Here is a 20,756-nt window from a genome sequence, read left to right on the forward strand (position 1 = left end):
CGCACCTATTTACATATTAAATTTACCCTTTTTATCTTTAATCATGATTTGTACCCTTTTTGTTACCTATAGTACCATTTTTCTTGAAAAGTAAAATGGATTCTCAATAATACTCTTTCAAGATTAGATCTAGGGTTTGATAGTAGTGGTGCATTAAGGGATTCAAATGGTTCAGTTTTAGGATGGTGGTGGAATGGCACTTGGATTATGATAACAGTGGATGCAGCCTTGTATGTTGGACGAGGTCTTAATTCTCTGCATCTAGCATAAAATGGGTGTAGAGTATTATTGCTTTGTTTTACCCGTGGATTTAATTGTTACTAAGAATTTTGACAGTGTGTCATATTGAGGACTTCATTCTCATTTTGATGTGCTAGACAAATCAGAAATTCGCACTCATTTGTTTATGTTTTAAAGATTTGATGAGGATAAATTTCTTGTCATTGTTGGTGTTGCATTTTTTGAAAAAAGAACTGGAGCTGTCATGCGATTTGTATAACAAATGTGCGATTTTTATGATAGATGAGTGTTAGCTTCTGCATTTTTACTGTTATCCAAGAGTATATTTGTCATTATACCTGTAGGTTTCAGTATTTGTGCGGAATTTGTGATTTCATGTGAACTGATGACTTTTATGGTGCAAGCTTGATTGTTTATGTACAATATTGAACCTTTTATAGTGTAAGCTTAATAGTTTAGGTAAAAAATTTAGTTAAACTGCTCCTGAAGTTAGGTAGGGAGGAGCGACACAAATTTGATCACGTAATCATTGAGATAATAGCTATTACCATTAATGCTTATATATGATTTTCATTATATCACAACTAAATGGTTCTTTTCAGAGTCATTTTTGATTTTTAATGAAGGTTGTTTTATGAGAAACGCCAGTAACTGACGCTTCTGATAAATTTCAAGATCATAAATCTTTTTATTTTCTTAGATTTGAAGACAGTATGATCGTAAATTCTTCCAAGTTAACGAGTCTGAAAGATTTGATTCAATTTAACCACTGCCCGTGCAAAATTTGGAATAATGGAACATGAAATCTTGCTGATCTTGAAGTGGTGGAAACCTCTTTGAGTCAATTTTACATGGTTTCCAGTTAGATCGGCTTTACGTATAAATCTCTTGATTGTAATTATGAGGATAACTCTCTTTAGAAGTCTACTTTAGCCATGCTTTGTATGTCTATCTGATGCATAAGGTATTTCAATTATAAAAAGCTTGTTTGAACAAATGGTAGCCTCAAATGGCACTACGCCGTTGTTGCCATCGAGATTGTCTCTTAAAGATGACCGTGGGAAGTTTGGATCGTCTGTCCTCGGATAACCAAGTCAAGTGTATATTTTTTTCTCAGGGAGTCTTAGAGAAACCGTTTCACTTACGAGTCCGACCTAAATCCTTATTCATCATTTAGTTTTAGGGTTAATAAGTTGAGCTCTAATATGTCGAGGACCCCACATATTTATACGTGTATCTTTTATGTCAAGTTTGTTCTTAGTTCTGTGACGGTAGTCATCCATCTTCTTAACAATTTATCCATTAATGTTTAAAGTGTTTGATACATTAAGCAGTTTTGTAGGAATCCGTCGTTGTCTCTTAAAATGCATGGACATCTAAAAACACTAGTTATAATAGTGCCACACTAATCTCCCCTCCGGTACTTGACCAAACTATATTTACCAAGTCACCTCTGCAAGACCTTGTAAAAAGCCCTCTTCTTGCTTTTGTTTTACCATCTTCCCAAGGCATGTTTGTCTCCTCATTTTTCCCTATATCAAATTCAGTTTACCATGTTAATTTTGTCCTCTTACTCATTTCAATTATTTATTTCTCTTTTTATATGCTTTTTCCAATCTCAATATATTGCTGGTTCTCTGAATTGAAGTCTTTTATTTGGATTTATGTAATGCTTTCCCACATTGCTTTATTTGGTAGTATTAAAGTCATTTGATTGATACCCAAACCTTTTTCTTTCCTCTAAATAAAGCTATAAGTTTGGTGTTAGCAAGTCAAGTCAATAACGATGAGTTTTAAACAAAAATCATGAGTACCATGATTCATTAGTTTCTCAACTGATCTAACCGACGTCTGTTATAATGTGTTTCCTCAATCTCTTTGCTTAATGTAATAAGATTGGGTGTATAATTAAATTATGGTTCTTTGCAGGTCTCAGGCTCCTGGGATGCTGTCCCATTCTGCTACATAAACTTTTGCTGTTGGTAATTAGAGTGAGACTGTCATTGTGTGGTCGAATTATTATTAACATACTAGCGAAGTTTAAATTAACTTACCTTCAAGTATAACACTAATTTTTAATCTCGCACACTAAGATAGCCTCACTGTATAATTGGTCAATTCTGTGACACCCCGCGATAAAGCGGAAAATATAACTTATAAATTCAAGCGGAAATTAGGATATTTTTGAAACTTTTAAAAATTTAAAGCGCGGGTTCGTTAAAATCCAAAACATAAATAAAGAATGCGGAAATAAAGTTTAAATTATACAAACGTGATAGTCAAGGTGAGGGAAAATATATCCCTCGAATGACAATACAATAAAAGGTGAGTCTAAGCAATCCTTATAATCCGACTACAAGGCCAAAGTGCTCGCTAGCTCACACATGTCTTCACCCCATAGATGCACCAACTAATACCCTGTCATTCATGTAAACATGAACGCCACAGTCAGTGGGGAGTAACTCAAGGTTCTCCCAGCCACAAAATGTCGAAACGAACATAACAAAGAACTAAAACAAGTAAGTCGTATCAGATACTTACAAAAGATAAGAATATCAAGTTTATATGTAAAACATGGCAGTTAAATGAGATGGAACCAGATAGACCAACATTAGCATAATAAAGATTCAACTATTAATGTGAGACAATTAAATAATATGAAAGACAAGGATACGGTCATTTATGCAAAAACACACATTTCAAGGAATCACAACATAGATATGAGACTAGAATCTGAATTATGTGAAGCGGTTAAGTAGGGATCAATCAATGCAAATTACAAAAATAGAAACTGTAGCCATTACTTGGAAAACCACTTAGCAAACAATTCACGGGACGTGGCCACTAATGTCACATTCATACTCATGGCTTGCATCTCACCATAAGAACGGATGGGAGCATCAATCCCGACAATCATATCGCAACTAGAGGGCTTATAGCTCACCCCTAGTATCCGATAGGACCAAGACAAACAACACAAGAAAGACAAATACCAATATCTATAACCAAGCAAGACCTTTACTACTCATATATCAATATATAATTCCCCTAGTAGGACGACAATGGTACTCCCAAGACGCAGTCCTAGTCTAAATCTGGCTAGACTCTCGGGACAGCACAGTTCCCGATTCGACATGCGGCAGGACAGTCCGCATCCAAGACCCGAACCCTAAATCGAAAATCGAGAACCCACAATCGGCAGGACAGTCCGAAAGAGGCGGAAGATATGAGCTAAACCCACAATCGGCAGGACAGTCCGAAAGAGGCGTAAAGATAAGTCAAGCAATACGGTATAGCATAAAGGCATTATCAAGAATACGACTCAACCAAGCGATACGAATCAACTTGGAAAGAGACTACTACATGTAATGAACCGTTGATAATCCAAGTGAGACATTTCATGCCAAATTATATTCATGAACATGAATAGGTAACCCATTACTTCAATGTTTGTCACTTGAATAAAAATGTAAACAAACGGAAATAGACCATTTATAATAAGCAAAGCAAGCATTCAATTATAAATGTCTATAATGTAAGATAAACCATTTACTACTCATAAGCCATGAATAATTAAATTGGTCTCATATTAAAATGGAAACATGTCATTTCATGGACAAAGGAGATAATTAATAAATGTATTTCATAATTATAAATCATGTGAGAAGAACATAAAAATGAACGGATATTTAACGAATCACGTGATATAAAACACGAGACGAGATTTAAAACATAGAGCATGACCTAGCCAAATTACGACCCTAACATGAAATGACAAGGTAATTAAAAGCACGCATTTTTTTTTTATACATGAGACGAAGGTTCATTAGTTTAAACACAAAACAACACCGCTAATATCAGCCAAAATGGCTTCCAAATACCGTCTAAAAACAGTCCCGAATGCCCTACAAGAACGTCTCAAGGACAACCCATACACTACACAAAATCGTACCAGGTGGTACCAAAACAGTTCCAAAACCTTTTGGTTAAAAACTCCAAGCCAGATTAGATGAATTCGCTAAAACATGAGATATAGCAAGAGAGAGATGGTCTCAAACTCCCCAATAAGTTACCAACAAGCTGGGATCATGTAACTAAACCACAATGACCTGAAGGTTTGAGATGTTACTACTGGGATACCAAGCTAATTATAAGCTGTATTGACCTTACCCCAACTTGATCAAGGATAGCAAATCAGAAACACAACTGACCCAAATCTAGCATGAAGTTTGACTGTTCATGTGTATCGCCAACAAAAAGGGCAACAAACTAGTTCACTTCAAACTCATTCAGTTACTCGTACCGGATAATCTCGCTGTCACACTACCTTCCCTAATCATACAAAACTGCCATTTATCAGGTTACCGTCAAGGAAGAAGATCTAATCTATATACAACTTACAGCGAAAGGTTTTGAGATGAATGAACTCGAGGAAGGCTAAATCAAAACACTTATACCAATGCTCCTTTCTCAACTAATATAGAAAATTTCAATTGTACAGCCTAACCTCCTCACTAACTTCCTATCTACAGGAAGCTCATAATAAGGTCAAATAACACGAGAGAAGCCGTTAACATGTCAGCTGAAAAAAAATACACCGTATCCCAAAGATGGTACCGACTATACAACAGGCTACAGTTGGACATCCATTGTCACGATTTTAAAACCAAAACACAGCAGTCCCATTTCAGCTCAAACCCGTCTATCTCGGCTCCAAAACGGCACCCAAACAGTCCTCACTACCCTTACTCCGATTGCCCAAAATAGAGGACCAAACCGTCCCAAAACAGCCCATTTCAGACACTAATATAAGACGGAAGCTTACCATACACATGAGACTAGTAAAAAACCAATCTTTATCAGAAAAAGAGCATACAAAACGACCCATAAGACGAAAATCTCGACATTTGTCGAGTAACCTATCACCGTTACCTCTTTGCTCTTCACACTTCCAACTCAAAGCTACTCCGAGTTGTCCGAGTTAACATCTACACACAAAATACACAAAATTAAAGAGGAATTTCGAACTGAAAAGGGGCGGCAGATCTGAAACGTGAAGAAAGTCAGTCTCTTTCTTACATAGAAGGAAGGAGGACGGAAAGAGGAAGAGTTTGGTGTAAAGTTTATCGAATTTGGTTGAGAATGGAGGCGGGATCTGAGTCTTCAAACTCGGCGAAAAATGGGGTTTGGCTCTGTTCGTCTGTCGTTGTTGTTGCAGCTGGTGAATTCGAAAAAAAGAAAGGAAATGAAGGGGGGGGGGGGGGACGGAGTCGGAGTAAGAAGGACGGCGAAAATGGAGTTGAAGGTTCGTTGTATGTTGTTGTTGTTGCATCTGATTTCCAGAAAAAGAGAAAAGAGAAAGACGGGTTGGTGGGGGTTGAGGGAATTAATAATAATAATAATAATAATAATAATAATAATAATAATAATAATAATAATAATAATAATAATAATAATAATAATAATAATAATAATAATAATAATAATAATAATAATAATAATAATAATAATATATGAATTATAATAATATATATAAAGGTAGAGTGTAAGAGGGTAGGTGAGTGTGTTGTCAATATAGGATAGGTCGAGAAAGATTAGTCTCACAAGTGGAAATGTGACGGTCTATAGCTAGACGGAAATGTGTCTATAACTTAAGACGGAGATATTATTATTATTATTATTATCATTCTCACTATTATTACTGCCCGACTGAAATACGTATTTTTATATAAATTAAGCTTTAAAGTTATAGCTTAATAAAAATTATGTTTTAAATGAATTAATTAAATTAAATAATTTAAAAATATAGAATCACTACTACAGATACAGGCTATAACAACGGTCAAAAACCGTTGTTATATAAAAAAGCGGACGTTGTTAAAGCGTCCGTTGTAAAAGGTTATAACAACGGTTGGTTTTCTTAAGCAACCCGTTGTTAAAACTATTAACAACGGTTTTAAGTATAAAAACCCGTTGTGGAAAGTGTGACTCAATTTTGGGGGGAAAGTTATAACAACGGGTTTTAATATACAAAACCGTTTTTATAACTAAAGACAACGGGTTGTTTGTAAATAACCGTTGTTGTTTGTTCTTAAAAAATAAAAAAAAATTAAATTAAATATTACTAGATGCATGCATAATTACGGCCCGTTAGAATTCCGATGCATGCATTATTACCGACATCCTTTGTACATATGAACGGATAATATGGAATGAGAAGGGTTAGTAATAAGATTTAAAGCAGCATTATTGAGAGATATGATGATGATTATGGCACAACTTCCTAACATATATATTAATTAAAAAGCAACTCAACCCACACATTGCTTAGTATAAATACATTGCATTATCTCAACTAACATTTCCATTATCTCAATATATTCATCTCCAAACCCTAACCGCTAAAACAAACTCTACTTAATCTTTCAAAACAAACTCCAAAAACTCCAACAAAATGAATGATTTCATCCTTAAGACTCTTACCATGATCGAGAACAACAACTTCATCCGCCGGTTCCTCCATATTGAGGAAAGTTTCAGGAGCTACCTTGCGGATGCTCGATCCGCACCGAAGCACGCCAAAGAAGATGGCTTGACGGAGCAAAGAGATTTGCGGCTATATGACGATATATAAAGAATCACGAACTAACCTCCAAATAGCCAAGGAGGAGAGGACGGATACGATAGAGCGGAATAAGATCCTCTATGAAAATATAAGAATTGCATTTTTATATATGTAATTTTTTTTTAATTTATGTATTTATTTTTTTAATTTATGTATTTATATAATATATATATATATATATATATATATATATATATTAATTATGTTTATCTTGCTTCTTCATCTTGCTTCTTCATTGTTTTACTAACTAACTAGATTCAAATAACATAATGGTCGATAAAAACACATACATGCAAAAGAAATAAATAGAAAAAGAAAATAATGACGATGAAACTAACAAAGTGATTTGGCGAGATTTACCCGATAAATACGAACGTAAGAGACGATGAAATCAACAATGTGACGGCGAGAAGATAAAGCGACGATGAGAAAGAGAGAAAGAGAGAAAGAGAAAGTGTGTGTTTTATGTTTGTTTGTCTGCTGTGTTTGTGTTTGTGTTTGTGTATTAAGGGTTGTGTTTTTTGGGTCACAGCAGACTTGTTTTTGTGTGGTTTATAGTATGGAAGGTATTGACAACGGTTGTAAAACAACAACCGTCGTCAAATAAGTTTTAACAACGGTTTTAAAAAACACCCGTTATCAAATATGTTTTAACAACGGGTTTCAAAAATAACCGTTGTGATTACTTTTCACTAACTTTGCGCCAATTTTGCGCCAAATTATTAACAACGGTTGTGCATGTTTGACCCGTTGTTAAAACTAATAACAACGGTTTTATAACCATACCCGTTGTAATTGATTTTAGTAAAATTCGCGCCATACATTCTACAACGTCTATTGTGATTTTCGTGAATAATCGTTGTTAAAGGGCCGTTGTGGTTGCCTGTATTTGTAGTAGTGAATAAATTAATTAAACGGTTAAATAAATTTTAATTGTCAAAATGGAAAATTCGCGGGTGTTACAAATTCAGATAGGAATAAATATAGTGATATACTCCTTTACTTTGATCTGTTTGATTTCCTTTTTAATGCCATATTAATTTTTGATTCGGTTGGGTGATAATTGACTACTGATTAAGAAAGATATCACATTAAAAGTTGCATATGATCTCCTTGAATTATTAGCCTGTTCTCTTATTTCTAGAATTACCAAGGGGGGATTAAATTGAAGTGGTGTTTTGGGTAAGATTGCTGCATATTCATTCTTATGTGGACTCTCTTGTCACTGCAGGAGTTGGGAAAATGATATTGTTTAGCGTTGACAATGAGATCCCTGGCATTTCAACTCAGTCTGTGTTGCCTGGGACCATGGGTTCATCTAATAAGATGGTTGTATTTGAGCCTCTTGATGTTGGTGAGTATATAACTGTTATAGTCATTCAAAAATAGGTCAATTCATGAATTGTTTACGGAGTCCGAAAACACGTATAAGAATTTGTGTTGTGTATTTTGCCTAATTTCGGATTTTGAAAATTTTGAAACCTATAGTTTTTACGGATGGGGACTCCGTGAATTTTTTGAAACCTATAGTTTTTACGGATTATAGTCCAGAGTGATTGCTATGATGACCTTGACAGTAGTTTAATAAGTCGTGATGAACTTCTTAACACAAATAATCAATGGATTTTTTTTACTCCCGAGTCTTTTAGAAAGTATGTTAGTCCAATGAAAGTGGAATGTAATTGAGGGGAAGGGGAGGAACAAGGAGGATGCATAGGGGGAACGGGAGGAGGAGGAGGAGGGAATGGGAGGAGAAGGAAGAGGGGAGGAGAAGAAAAAAAAGAAGGCAGCGGAGGGGAAGGAGAATGAGAATGATGGAGGAGAGGGTGAGAATGGGGGCGAGGACGCCGGGGAAGAGGTTATCAGTGTTTAGGACAAGAAGTATTGCATCCTTAGGTTATAGACTCAACACTGTTTGGCGTTGTCTGATTGTCTTTTCTTTTCCTTGGAAACCTACAATAACCACTAATATGAAGTAGTTCATGTTAGATTTATTAAGCCATAGCTGCTCTAAACTTGCTCTAAATTTTATAAGTCGCAGTTGCTCTATAGTTGCTCGAATTTGGTCAATATAATAAATGTGGTATGTATATGGGTTGAGTTTTGGTTTTGCTGGTTAAGTGATCTAGACAACTTATACTTTTTTTTTTGACAATCAAAAAAAAAAAGAAAAAAAAAAAAAAAGTGATCTAGACAACTTATACTTAATTGAAATGTGTTGGTACTTTGTCTTATTTTTAGGAACTTAGTGAAGCTTGTCAAGTAGCAACCCCTAAGTGAAACGTGAATTCGAGTTCTATGGATATCAATCTTTTCATCCTTGCTTTTCAATGTGATTAGGTGACCTTTTGGATATCTCATCACTAAACTTATGTGCAGAGTTAATATCTTTAACTCGATGTCTCTTATACTGATGAGAAAACGATTGAAGTGTTAATTTCATACATGTATTGACTGCTTCAGGGTAAAGGCTTCGTGAATGTGATGATGTTGGTGTTGGGTTCAACACGGAGTTGTTGCTTGGTGTCCAAAAGTGGCGCAGTAACAGGTGAGCAAAGGACGAGCAAGGGTGTTCTAGCCGTGGCAGCTTGATGTTGGTGCTCGATTGTGGTGCTGGGTCGCTGTTGCTGGGATGGCTCAAGCAAGGTCGATTTCATTGATAGCTTGCTCCGTTTGTCATGAAGCATGGTTGGATCAGTGAAGATGGACATGGGGTTGACATTGAAGATGGAGTCCAGATTGCTTTATTGGTGGAATTTTTGAGATGTTACCATATACTGCTGCTTGTACGCACACTTTAACAGATCATTTTTACTTTTTTTTTTTTGAAAGGAATCATCTTTACTTGTTTTAGATATTCACGAAATTGTTCTCTAAAAAAATGAACATTGGTTAAACTGTTTGTAATTCAATAAGTAAATTCGTGTAGCAAACAAACCCATTTGACATACAGTGTTCTCCGAATTTAAAGTTGGTTTTAAGTATATGCGCACGACATTTGATAAAAGGAATTCGTTTCAAGTGAGTTAGATCACTCCTCGTTTACCCTGAACCCTCAATTTCTTTTTACATCTTACAACTTTACCAAGAAAAAGGTTTTATTATCATCGGGTTTAGACACATAAGATGCATTTTGCAATGTGTGGATTGCTATACATAAGATATATACGGCTAATTAGAAAACGAACGAACAAACATCTATAGTCAATTATCTAATAATAATGTCTTTGCTAAACAAAACAAGTAGCCATTATTCTCACTTGTTACCTTAGAGTTTCTACTAAGGTAATCGTTACGTAAACAAATACGAGTATTATAAAAACACAAATTCTTATTTCAGACCGCCATATCCGTCTGAAATTGTCAGACGGATACCATTTCTTCTCACAAAAAACTCATTTAGGGTGTGAGTGGGAAAACACATGGGGGTGTCCCACCACCCATGTGCTTCACACTTGTGAGAGGTCTTTTTGCGGTCTGAAATAAGGCGGTCTGAAGCAAGATGGACTGTTATAAAAAAAACAGTTATAAGTTATAGGCAAGCTTAATATTTTAAAATTAACGGACATGATCTTTGAGACTCCGCGTGTGACTAGTTGAATAAAACATGTGTTCATTTTACATTAACCTCTTTAAATCATTTTTGCAAATAAGAAAAAAAAGTGGCTTCGTGGCATGCGAAACATGGGCGGCTTTCCAAATTTACAAACTTTTGGGTGCAACAATGAACTATATCATGGAAAGAGAAAAAAGAGGTTAAAAATATTAAAAAACATAAAGGTGGGGTTTTATCATTTTTGTAAATAACACTCCTAATTTAAAGTGGAGTTGAATGGAGGGAGTACACTCCTAGAGTCCTAGTCGTACCTCACATTTAAAAAAAAAATTAAAAAATGTTAAAAAAGGGCGAGAGACAAACAATGGCGTAAACAGTTGTACAACAAACAAAATAATCAACCATCGATCACCTTCATCATCATCATAATCATCAAATTTTATCAGCTCCAACAACAGAAACGAATAAAATCCCTCATTTCTCTCTTTATCCTATCCACAAAATTGAATAAAATAAAATAATATTAAATTCATAACAAGAAAATGTTGCAACAACAACAACAACAAAGAGGTCGTCGTCGTTGCGAAGGCACCGCCATGGGAGCTATTGTACTCGATCTTCGACCTGGTCTCGGCATTGGTCCTTTCACCATCGGTATTTTAATTTGATTTTCTGTTGTTTAATTCTTCTTGATTGATTTTCTAGGTTTTGTTGATTAATTTGATTGTTGCTTTGATTGTAAATTAGGGATGCCGATTTGCGAAGCGTTTGCGCAAATTGAGCAGCAACCGAATATATATGATGTAGTTCATGTCAAGTATTTCGACGAGGTTTGTTTCGATTTTGTTTTTGCTAATTTTAGTTATTGTAGTTTCTATTTTTGAGGTTTTATTTGTTGATGATTCAACCGCGAGTTGTGGTTAATAATTAAATCTGTAGTAATTGTATCCACACGTTATTTGATTTTTAGCAATTGAAATCAGTTGTTGCTATGTCCGCTATTAAACTTCTTAGTTTGGCTATAGGAAAGAAATTGTGGATGAAAGATTTGAGGCCGGAAACTATAATGATCATTGATTGACAAACTAAAAGAGGAAAGAATGGGAGTTGTTTATTGATTGACAAACTAAAATGGAAAGGGTGTTCATTCTGATTGATCAGCAGTGGTATTGAGTTTCTGGCAGCAGTGGCAGGTTAGTTGTGGGAGTTGATGGTTGATTTAGGGAAGGTATGCTATTGTTTGGCCAGATTTCAGATTGGAATCCCGCCCCGTAGGAACTGATGGAGAGTTGGTTTAGTTTCTAAAGTAGTCATATTAAATCAAGAACGTAAAATGTTATAGAGTAATAGCCATGGAGACTTAGCACGGAGCTTTAAAAAATGAGTGTTTGTGGTAATTTTTATCTGTAGTGAGTTATTCATTTGGCGAATTATGTTTTATGTGTAATATGTAATCCTTATCCCACTGAGTTCATTGTAATTGCAGGAACCCTTAAAGCTTGACATTGTGATTAGCTTTCCTGATCATGGCTTTCATCTGCGGTTTGATCCCTGGTCCCAGGTTGATTTTTATTAGTTATATCTTAGATCTATTGAATATATCTGTTTATCTATGTTATGTACTTATTCTGGCTTAATTTTGTATCATTGCTGACATTATTTTTTCTGAGTATTACGTAAGTGTATGTTGCTCACTTGAACTTCTATGTTTTGTTCACAGAAGCTACGCCTTATTGAAGTTTATGATATCAAAAGGCTTCAGATGCGATATGCCACATCTTTGATTGGGTAAGTTCACAGCAGTTTTCATTACTGACATACCGACAGTATTTCTTCAACTGACATCCTTCTCTACTTCAGGGGTCCAACAACGCTTGCTACTTTTATAGCTGTATATCAGCTTTTTGGTCCCACTTATCCAGGAACTTACGACAAAGATAGAAGTGTTTATTATCTGTTTTATCCGGTAGGTTTACTGGCTATGATGTCTCTTGCTCCCCAAACCCTTTATATTTCTTGATTTAGTATTTTTTCCTGGAGAATATTCCTTGATTTATCTTTCAAATTTTCTTCGTGGTGGAACATTCAGGGACTATCGTTTGCTTTTCCTATTCCCACCCAGTATACAGACTGCTGTAATGACGGTGAAGGTAGTATACCTTCCTGTATGGCATCTTTGAATATCTAGTGGTTTTTCCACTATAGTTTGTCTTTAAAATTTCACTGTCTTTTTTCAGCTGCATTGCCTCTGGAGTTTCCGGATGGTACAACTCCTGTTACCTGTCGTGTGTGCATATACGATAGCTCTTTGGGTAAGAAGGTAGGCGTTGGACCCTTAATGGACAAGGCTTCTGTTCCTCCTCCACCTGCTGGCAGCCTATACATGGAACAGGTTCATGTTAAGGTTAGTTTCTGACTTTATCTTATGTGTATATTTTGTTAGCATTTGTTTTTTGGTGCCACCTGTTATTTTGGCATTGGACATTCAACCACACAACGAATACTTTTCAGACCACATCTTATTGTCATTTTGAGAAGCTGACTGATACCCTGAGTTTAAACTTGGCTTTGCATGGGCTGTTAGTCTCCAACTGATTTGTCTAATGTTTGTATCAGTTGGGAGAAGAATTATGGTTTTCAATTGGTGGGCAGAATATACCCTTTGGTGCCTCGCCACAGGTCTGCTCTTTCTCACCCTTTTTCATTTTCCCCGCCCCGCCTCCACCCTGTTTACAAGTTACTTTTATGCTGTTGCACTACCTTTTGTTTGCGCTATTTAGTCTTTTTCTTAACTAGCTACCTGGATGGCCATTGTTGGTAATTTGGTATACCTCTAGTCCTATTGATCTCTTTTCAATGAAGTGCACGTTGCTATTTGATTAGCCTTCAAAATACTCATTTCTCCATGGTCTCTACTTTTACCTTTTTAAGATTTTTTAGGAAAAATTAAAATTAACTATTGTTCATGTAGACATTTTTCAAACTTACTACCGTTTAAAATAGTTTTCAAAATTACCGCTTTTTTATGCATTTTGATCAAAATTGGTACCAAAACACAGATTTCGGTGAGAAAGAAGTAAATATTTTTTGTCCATTTTGCTACCCAATCCCTTTAGCATGAGGACTTCTTTGGTGATAGTGATGCTCTTGATGAGTGTTTATGTTGCAAACTGGCCGGAAAATAATTTTCACCATAAATGTATTTTGGTAGCAAATTTTCATAAAAATGCCTTAATAGATACTTTCTTCCTCCATTCAAATCCAAACACCACATTTGCTTTTACGTGGTCTTCAAGATGCTAGTTTGACCATGATTTTCTCCATCCATATGTTAATTTTTTTTTATTGAAATATTATTTTGTGAAAGACTTTTTTATAACAAATGTAAATACATAAAGTGTCATATTTTAATATTTGTTATTTTTTCAACAATTTATGGTTAGCTTTTGGAAACTTTGACCTTCAACAAGAAAATGTGGTGTTTGGATTTGAATGGAGGGAGTAATAAATTTGGAAAAATATTGTAAATGATACTAATTTTGAAAAAGGTCTATGTAGTAAATTTTAATTTACCCCCTTTTTTATCTAACTGGACTGTGTGGAGCTATCTAATCCTGTCCTTGTGTGGTGTTGTCTGAATATCTACGTGTTCACAATGTTTAATCTTGTGGTGATTTGCAGGATGTTTGGACTGAATTAGGTCGTCCGTGTGGGATACATCAGAAGCAGGTATTAATCAGCTCGTGTTATCTGGTCTTTGGAATATATTTAGTACTAAGTAAGATGGTCTTCGTTTTCCATTCTTGTATAGAAAGGTGTTTCATAAGGGAGAGAAAGATTCACTTACCAATTTACCATCCAAGAGACTTGAAGATAAAAAATCACTATTGCTATGATGGAAAATAAGCCTCTAGGATATTCAGAGATTCTTGCTCATGTTCCATCTATTTACTTAGATGGAACAATTTATTTCTGCCATTTGTTTCCTTTTTGGCTTCAAGTGATCTATTACAAGCAAGCTAGAGCTTTAAACTTCACTTTGTTTGTGATCTCCAAATGATTTGAACTTAGTGCACACGATGCTTTTACAGGTTGACCAAATGGTGATACACTCAGCCTCTGATCCACGTCCTCGAACCACCCTTTGTGGAGATTACTTCTACAATTACTTCACTCGAGGTTTGGATATATTATTTGATGGGCAGGTTTGTATTCACAAAAGCCAACCTCATATTTGCTCTTATGTTATTATATAATCTAATTTGGCTTACGCTTCTTGGATATGTTGTCACATTTCAGACACATAAGATAAAGAAGTTTGTTTTGCATACAAATTATCCTGGGCATCCTGATTTTAACTCTTACATAAAGTGCAATTTTGTCATTCACTCTTCTGACTGTAAGTACTGGACTTGCTATATATTTTTTTTTCAAGTGTTTTTTTAAAAACAAGTTCATTTAATATGGCCTATGTTGTGGTGTATGCAGTTGAGGGATCCTTTCCGGACGCAAGCAGTGGGAAAAACTGCATCACTCCAAGTAGCAAATGGGAACAGGTGAAGGTAATGTGTACAGTTGAATAAGTAATTGGAGCCTTGAAGGGATCACATCTTATCCTTTGAATGGCTCCATTTCAAATAGACAAATGCCTGGTTTTGGAAGAGCACGTTTTTTCTTCTTTTTGTTACTTTATACAATTTAGAAATCATTATTTGGGGTGAGAATCTAATCACACTAATAAGTAATAGCGTGTCATTGTTTCTCTTTTGCTTTTTCTCTAGTCTCTGCTCTTACTGTAAAAAAAAATCAATTTGCTGAGGCTCACTCTATTGTTGGATGTTATCATTAGTAGTTTTTTGATGCACACTCTTCCTCTTGTTGTTGAGTAGTTTGAGCTCTCTTACAACTTTATGAGCTCTGAATTATGAGTTTTGTCACCTTTAGGACATCCTCGGGGATTGTGGCCGCGCAGCTATTCAAACTCAGGGTTCTACGAATAACCCATTTGGATCTACTTTTGTGTATGGTTATCAAAATGTTGCCTTCGAGGTTGGTTACTGTGTCTTCAAATTATAAATTTGGCGGTGTTTGCTTATTCCTATGATGCTTAATAGTTCCTTCAACTCTTATGTGCAGGTTATGAAGAATGGGTATATTGCCACTGTAACTCTGTTTCAGTCGTGATTAAAGTATGTTTGCTTTGCTTCTATTTAGTTTATTGAATGTGCCCCCTTTCCCCTACTTTTTCCTACTACTCAAATCATCAGTCTTTTTCTGGCACCTTCTCTTCCACAATTCTTCGTTTGTTCATAATAGTCAAAATTCTCCTGCTTTAGTGGTTAGATTGATGGTGAACATGGTTGTCGCATATTGTACTATGGTTTTGACTCTCTTGAGTTTACCGTGTCATCGTTTGGCATACTTTCAGAATTTTGGTTCTGTGCCTTTGGTTCCAATAATTGGTCCCATTTGATTTTGGTGGTCAACCGATGCCAATAATCATTAGTTTCTCCAAAATATACAAAGTTACAATGTAAAAAATGTCATATTTGAAAAAATGTCATTTTTGATCTATTAGAATAACTATTTTCATATAACCATTTTTTAAAAAGTTGTAACTATCGTACTTTGTGGAAAAACTTGTTGAAGTCAACATTACCACCAAAATCAAACGTAGGACCTTTACGACCATAAATGGGGATGTATGTAGTAGAAGGTGTTCCAAGATTGCAAGTGCAAAAGTTGGGGAAAATTAACACTTATTCATCTTCCAAAAATATCCCAAGTTTTGGGGTATTTTCTAAAATGGCCCTGAAGTTTTGGCCATCGTTAGGTTAGGTCTTTATTAGGTCACATATCGGGCTAGATTTGGTCTGGTTCATTTTTCATTCCTTCTTATGAGCATACATTTTCTTATGTTTTCATGTTTCGATTGGTCATTTCATGTTCAAGCTATTTCGGTTCATTGCTTTTGTTTCTTAATTAAAACAATTAATGTAGATGTTATTGTGATCTTCTTTGGATCATTATCAAACTAATTTTTTATTGAGCCTTTTTTGGTTGAGTTGCTATTGTGTCACGAGACATCTTGGATTGGATTGGGACAAATACGATGGTTAGTTTGGTTTGGGTGGGTCTCTTATAATTGCTAAATTTTGGAACAAATCAGGTTTCTCGTGGTTTGGGCTGAGTCACAAAAACTTGAGTTAATTGATAGTGCGTGCTATAACCTTAATGTCGGAAGGATTCTCGAGTGTGGCCTGATAGGGACATCGGATGTACACTACATTACCCCAACCTGGAAACGATTATTCCTATGATATTCTTCTTATGCAAATTCTATGGTCCTGAGCTCTTATTTTAAAATACCATCATTAACAAACCAAGGGGGCGTTTGGTTGGGAATGTCTAGGAAAGGGAAAGGGAATAAAAGTTAATGATTCCCTTTGTTTGTGTTTGTTTGCCTCTTTCAATGACTCCCTTTACCCCTCTCTTACCCCAAATCCCTCTAACTCCTTACCCCTCACCCCCCAAGGAAGGAGATTCCATAACCCCTCTAACACACGTACCACCATAATAATTATTTCTCATTTCTGCGACCACCACCAGTCCACCACCACAACCATGACCAGCATCCCCATCGCTGGCCACACACTCCCCTCCACCTCCCCATCGCCGTCACTACCACCAACACTCTACCACTGGCGCCGTGCTTGTGACACCACCAGTCCACCATCGCCAGCCTCCTCTCTGCCCCACCTCATGTACAACCCCCACTCCCATTTAGAAAACGCCACTAACCCCATAAGCACCACCCCTTGGAGTCTTGGACGTAATAAACCCTCCCCCACCACTAAAATTCTCTCCCTCAGACCATGAGCAATTGAGAGGATATTATCTTCCTCTTATTTTTCCACTCTTCCTCTATTTTTTTTTTGACACTTCATTTTCTCTTTCATACACCTTTTTTCCCACTATGTTCATCCGCTTCCTTATTTCTTCTCTTATGTTATTCTACAATGGAGATTGGAGATGATCCTCTTACATTTTCATTCTTACTTTAGTTACACTTCAAACTTTTATAAAAGAAAAAATTAAAAGAATTACTCGTCTTCTTATCATTCAGTATAATGTTGTATGCTGGAAAGTGATAGTTGAGGCGTTAGAATTTCGATATTAGGCAAATGCAAATCAAATTTGTTACTGACTAAATGCAAAATAAATCAGCTGCGTTCTCAATTGTTGTTGAATTTGACTTGGAAAATGCAAATTTTGCAGTAACACAAGGGGGTGTCTACAGCAATAGCGGAACTGGTGAATCTTAGTAGCTGGGAAGCATTATGCAATCGTAATTGTACTGTTAATATGATGATATGATGTACAGTGGATTCACAATTACTCTTTTACTTTTCCCACCATGTTCTAACCAATTTGTGCCCAAAGTCTGGCGCACTCATGTATATAGTCTCTGAAATCACTAATTGGGCATATATTTAGTTGATTAGTTGATTAATTTGTTTTATTGGCCGTGTATGCATCTCAGAATTAATCCAAAATTCTGATGGGGACATGTATTCCAATTTCCACAATTGCTATCCTGATTATTCTTCGTTTTCGGAAGCGCTGATTTGGTTTCTTCCGTTTGTCTCGAGTTGTCATAAATCACTACTCGGGGCTTGCTTGGATTCGCAGAAACAATTATTAGGGTAATAAAAGTCAACCAAGTGTAAATGTGGTGGCAATTCATGGCAAGTGGAGGTGGTGAAAGGTGGAAGGTGGAAAGAGGTGGTGGTTGGGGAATTATTGGCCCAATATGGTGATGATGCATTACCGTAGGTTGGAGGTGGGTAATCGTTCCCCTTTCGGCTGCCACCATCTTTTTCCACCATTTCTCTCCATTAACCTTTGTGTTACCTCCATTATCTAGTCATGGTTCCCCTCCATAGTTATGCGGCCCAAGTTGACCAAATCGACTGCTTAAACATCTTGATAGGGAAAGAGTACTTTCCAGGTGATATCCTGTTTGAAGACCCGAATGATGAAACCCAACCCTGGTGGCTATTTGCCAGGTCTGAGATATTTAAACCTGAACCGTAGCCCTTGCTTATTATTACGAATAAATGAGAAACATATGCACTAAAACAATAATTAATGAGGGAGTAACTTGAGTACAGTGGTGCCTAATCTCACAATCTAATCAAATTTCTTATGCTTGAGCCAATTATTACCGTCGATAAAATCGAGGGATATGAATGGCTGAGCTTCTTCCTTTGTTAGCTCCCTCGACCAGGATACCCTCTTTCCATAGTCAGCTCCTGGTCCTGAGCACTTGTACTGCCCGTAAAATACAGTCCTGCACGGTAACCAACAATTGTTTGCTTGTTAAATACTTATTTCAATTTCCGTTCAGACAAGATTAATTGTATGGCCAATGTATTGCTTAACATACCAAAAATCTAGTTTTCAATCTGTACGCGACTTTATGTGTCGTTTAAGCTACTTCATATTCTAATGTTTTTCTACTTATCTGTCATCTCTCATTTCATAGAGTGAACAAACTTACATATCTCTGCTCTTGTCACCCCAGTCATACCAGCCTCCAGGAGCTATTATCTTGTCCATATAAGTATAAGCAAACACAACCCTTGAGAAGGAACCCCAAGCCCGGCCAAGGTAAAGCGCACCTGACCCGGTAATCTTGCAACCAACGAACGAAAACCCGGTCTCTTCCAGGAAACTACCCCTCTTCTGGGCAGTGAGGGCGCCATAGGTGTTGGCGACAGCATGTAAATGGCAGCCGTCATATAGAGAGAGGCCGTTACCAAACACAAAATCGACTGAGCCTTCAATATATGAGTCCTTGAAGTAATGCCTCCCAAAGTGGTCATAGAGAGTGTCTTGTGACCCTATGAATTTGCAGCCGATGAATGCTGCTTTGTCTGCTGATATTCTAAGGGCCACTCCTTGCTTTCCTAGTGCTCCTGATGGTGGCAATGGTGCTGAATTCTGATCATCAAATCAGGCAAAATGAAAGTGATAAAGCGGTAATATAGATAAAATAAAATAAAATAAAATAAAATAAAATGACAGACCTTGAAAGTGATATTCTTGGCAATGAAGTAGGGAGAATTGACAGCAAAAGTGGCAGAGGCATAAGTCCCTAATGGCTGACCACCTTGCACTGACCTGTCCGCTGTGTCGTCCCACTCGATTACAGTATCATCTGCTCCTGCTCCTTTTAGTTTAATGTAAGACATTGTTGCAGGTATAACCACTTTCTCCCTAAACAATATATATATAAATGATACAATTATCATACAAATGATACAAACCATAACTTGATAGTCATACAGTTGGATATGAGAATGGCTGACTAACCTGTATGTGCCGCGACCAATGGAGATGACCACTCGGCACCAGTTGTTTACGGGTAGTGAATCGATAGCGTCTTGAACAGTTAAAAAATGAGCTTTTTTAGATGATTTCTTAGGGTCTTTGCTCACTTTGATTTTTTTACAAGGCTTTAACTTGGTCTTTGTTTCTTGTTTTTGAGCTTTCCAGGAATGCCTGTGATACCTTGACCCAATGTGCTTAACCCAGTTGAGGTACTCGTTTTCGACTACTCTCAATTTGGTGCTGGATACAACCAGGTTGGAATTAGCTATCGAAGAACATTCATAGAGAAAAAACAGAAGTAGAGCTAGTAGTTTCATTGTAAATTACAATGTGCAAAACAAAACTGAAAGGGAATTGTATGTATGCCTGGTAGATAGTCTGACACTTATAATAGTGTCCAAAACTGTAAGGGCAGGGAACAAGTAAGGCTGTTCAACACCAATAATATAATATACTACTACAAGTTAACAAAATCATCCACGGACCAATTCGACATGGGACCTATAGATATTGACTTTCACTAAATTACTGTATTACACAATGAGCGAGTCTTGGGTAAGACAGTTTTACACTAAAGCATAGCCTCATCTAATATGGACTATGGAGTAGCGAGTACATCAGTACATGAAATGCCTTAGATATCACTTGTACAGGGAGAAGATGATTAAAGAAGCCATATTGATAAGAAATTCTAAGATTGTTACTCCTTTCGGTCATTTGTTTACTTTTGATTTTGGCACAAAGACCAAGGAGAAGGGAGATGATTATTGTCATCCACAAATGGACAATAATGGATTTGGAAGATTAATCTATCCTTTAGAAACATGCCTAATATAGAAAGGTAAAAAATGAATAATATACTTAAAAAAAAAATGGAATAGGTAAAGAAATGAATGGGATGAAGGGAATAAATTTTTTATCTATGGGACTTGTCGCTCC

At 36.2% G+C, this 20,756-nt stretch overlaps 2 protein-coding genes and 1 long non-coding RNA gene across 3 annotated transcripts; 2 read left to right on the forward strand and 1 right to left on the reverse strand.

Moving 5' to 3' along the window:
* The first annotated feature begins 1,876 nt into the window (after window positions 1–1,876).
* Window positions 1,877–9,813, forward strand: LOC141658802 (uncharacterized). The gene is made up of 3 exons (XR_012549438.1): window positions 1,877–2,222; window positions 8,097–8,219; window positions 9,329–9,813. It is a non-coding gene; the product is annotated as an uncharacterized LOC141658802 (long non-coding RNA).
* Window positions 9,814–10,725: 912 nt separating this feature from the next.
* LOC141586900 (PHAF1 protein At3g51130) lies at window positions 10,726–18,023 on the forward strand. Its single transcript, XM_074408296.1, has 15 exons — window positions 10,726–11,075; window positions 11,169–11,251; window positions 11,908–11,982; window positions 12,142–12,209; window positions 12,282–12,387; window positions 12,511–12,571; window positions 12,659–12,825; window positions 13,038–13,100; window positions 14,103–14,150; window positions 14,513–14,626; window positions 14,721–14,820; window positions 14,910–14,983; window positions 15,366–15,470; window positions 15,558–15,610; window positions 17,700–18,023. The coding sequence occupies exons 1-14, from the start codon at window positions 10,964–10,966 to the stop codon at window positions 15,603–15,605; spliced, it is 1,224 nt and encodes a 407-aa protein (XP_074264397.1). The 5' UTR covers window positions 10,726–10,963; the 3' UTR covers window positions 15,606–15,610; window positions 17,700–18,023.
* A 477-nt stretch (window positions 18,024–18,500) lies between these two features.
* On the reverse strand, window positions 18,501–20,756 carry LOC141586901 (putative pectinesterase 53). Its single transcript, XM_074408297.1, has 4 exons — window positions 19,800–20,756; window positions 19,514–19,703; window positions 18,985–19,427; window positions 18,501–18,774 (listed from the first exon to the last, which is right to left on the reverse strand). Exons 1-4 carry the CDS (start codon window positions 20,132–20,134, stop codon window positions 18,615–18,617), a joined length of 1,128 nt encoding a protein of 375 aa, XP_074264398.1. The 5' UTR covers window positions 20,135–20,756; the 3' UTR covers window positions 18,501–18,614.

The sequence above is a fragment of the Silene latifolia genome, chromosome 6, assembly GCF_048544455.1.
Source record: "Silene latifolia isolate original U9 population chromosome 6, ASM4854445v1, whole genome shotgun sequence".
Classification (NCBI taxonomy): Eukaryota; Viridiplantae; Streptophyta; class Magnoliopsida; order Caryophyllales; family Caryophyllaceae; genus Silene; species Silene latifolia.

What these genes read in the sequence shown, in the direction of transcription:
- LOC141586900 (XM_074408296.1), top strand. Translation starts at nt 10,964, where the DNA reads ATGTTGCAACAACAACAACAACAAAGAGGTCGTCGTCGTTGCGAAGGC. An exon ending in CATTGGTCCTTTCACCATCG is followed by an intron (nt 11,076 to 11,168) that starts GTATTTTAATTT and finishes ATTGTAAATTAG; the next exon opens with GGATGCCGATTTGCGAAGCG. An exon ending in GTGGGATACATCAGAAGCAG is followed by an intron (nt 14,151 to 14,512) that starts GTATTAATCAGC and finishes ATGCTTTTACAG; the next exon opens with GTTGACCAAATGGTGATACA.
- LOC141586901 (XM_074408297.1), bottom strand. Translation starts at nt 20,134, where the DNA reads ATGAAACTACTAGCTCTACTTCTGTTTTTTCTCTATGAATGTTCTTCG. An exon ending in ATTGGTCGCGGCACATACAG is followed by an intron (nt 19,704 to 19,799) that starts GTTAGTCAGCCA and finishes TATATTGTTTAG; the next exon opens with GGAGAAAGTGGTTATACCTG. An exon ending in CCAAGAATATCACTTTCAAG is followed by an intron (nt 19,428 to 19,513) that starts GTCTGTCATTTT and finishes TTTGATGATCAG; the next exon opens with AATTCAGCACCATTGCCACC.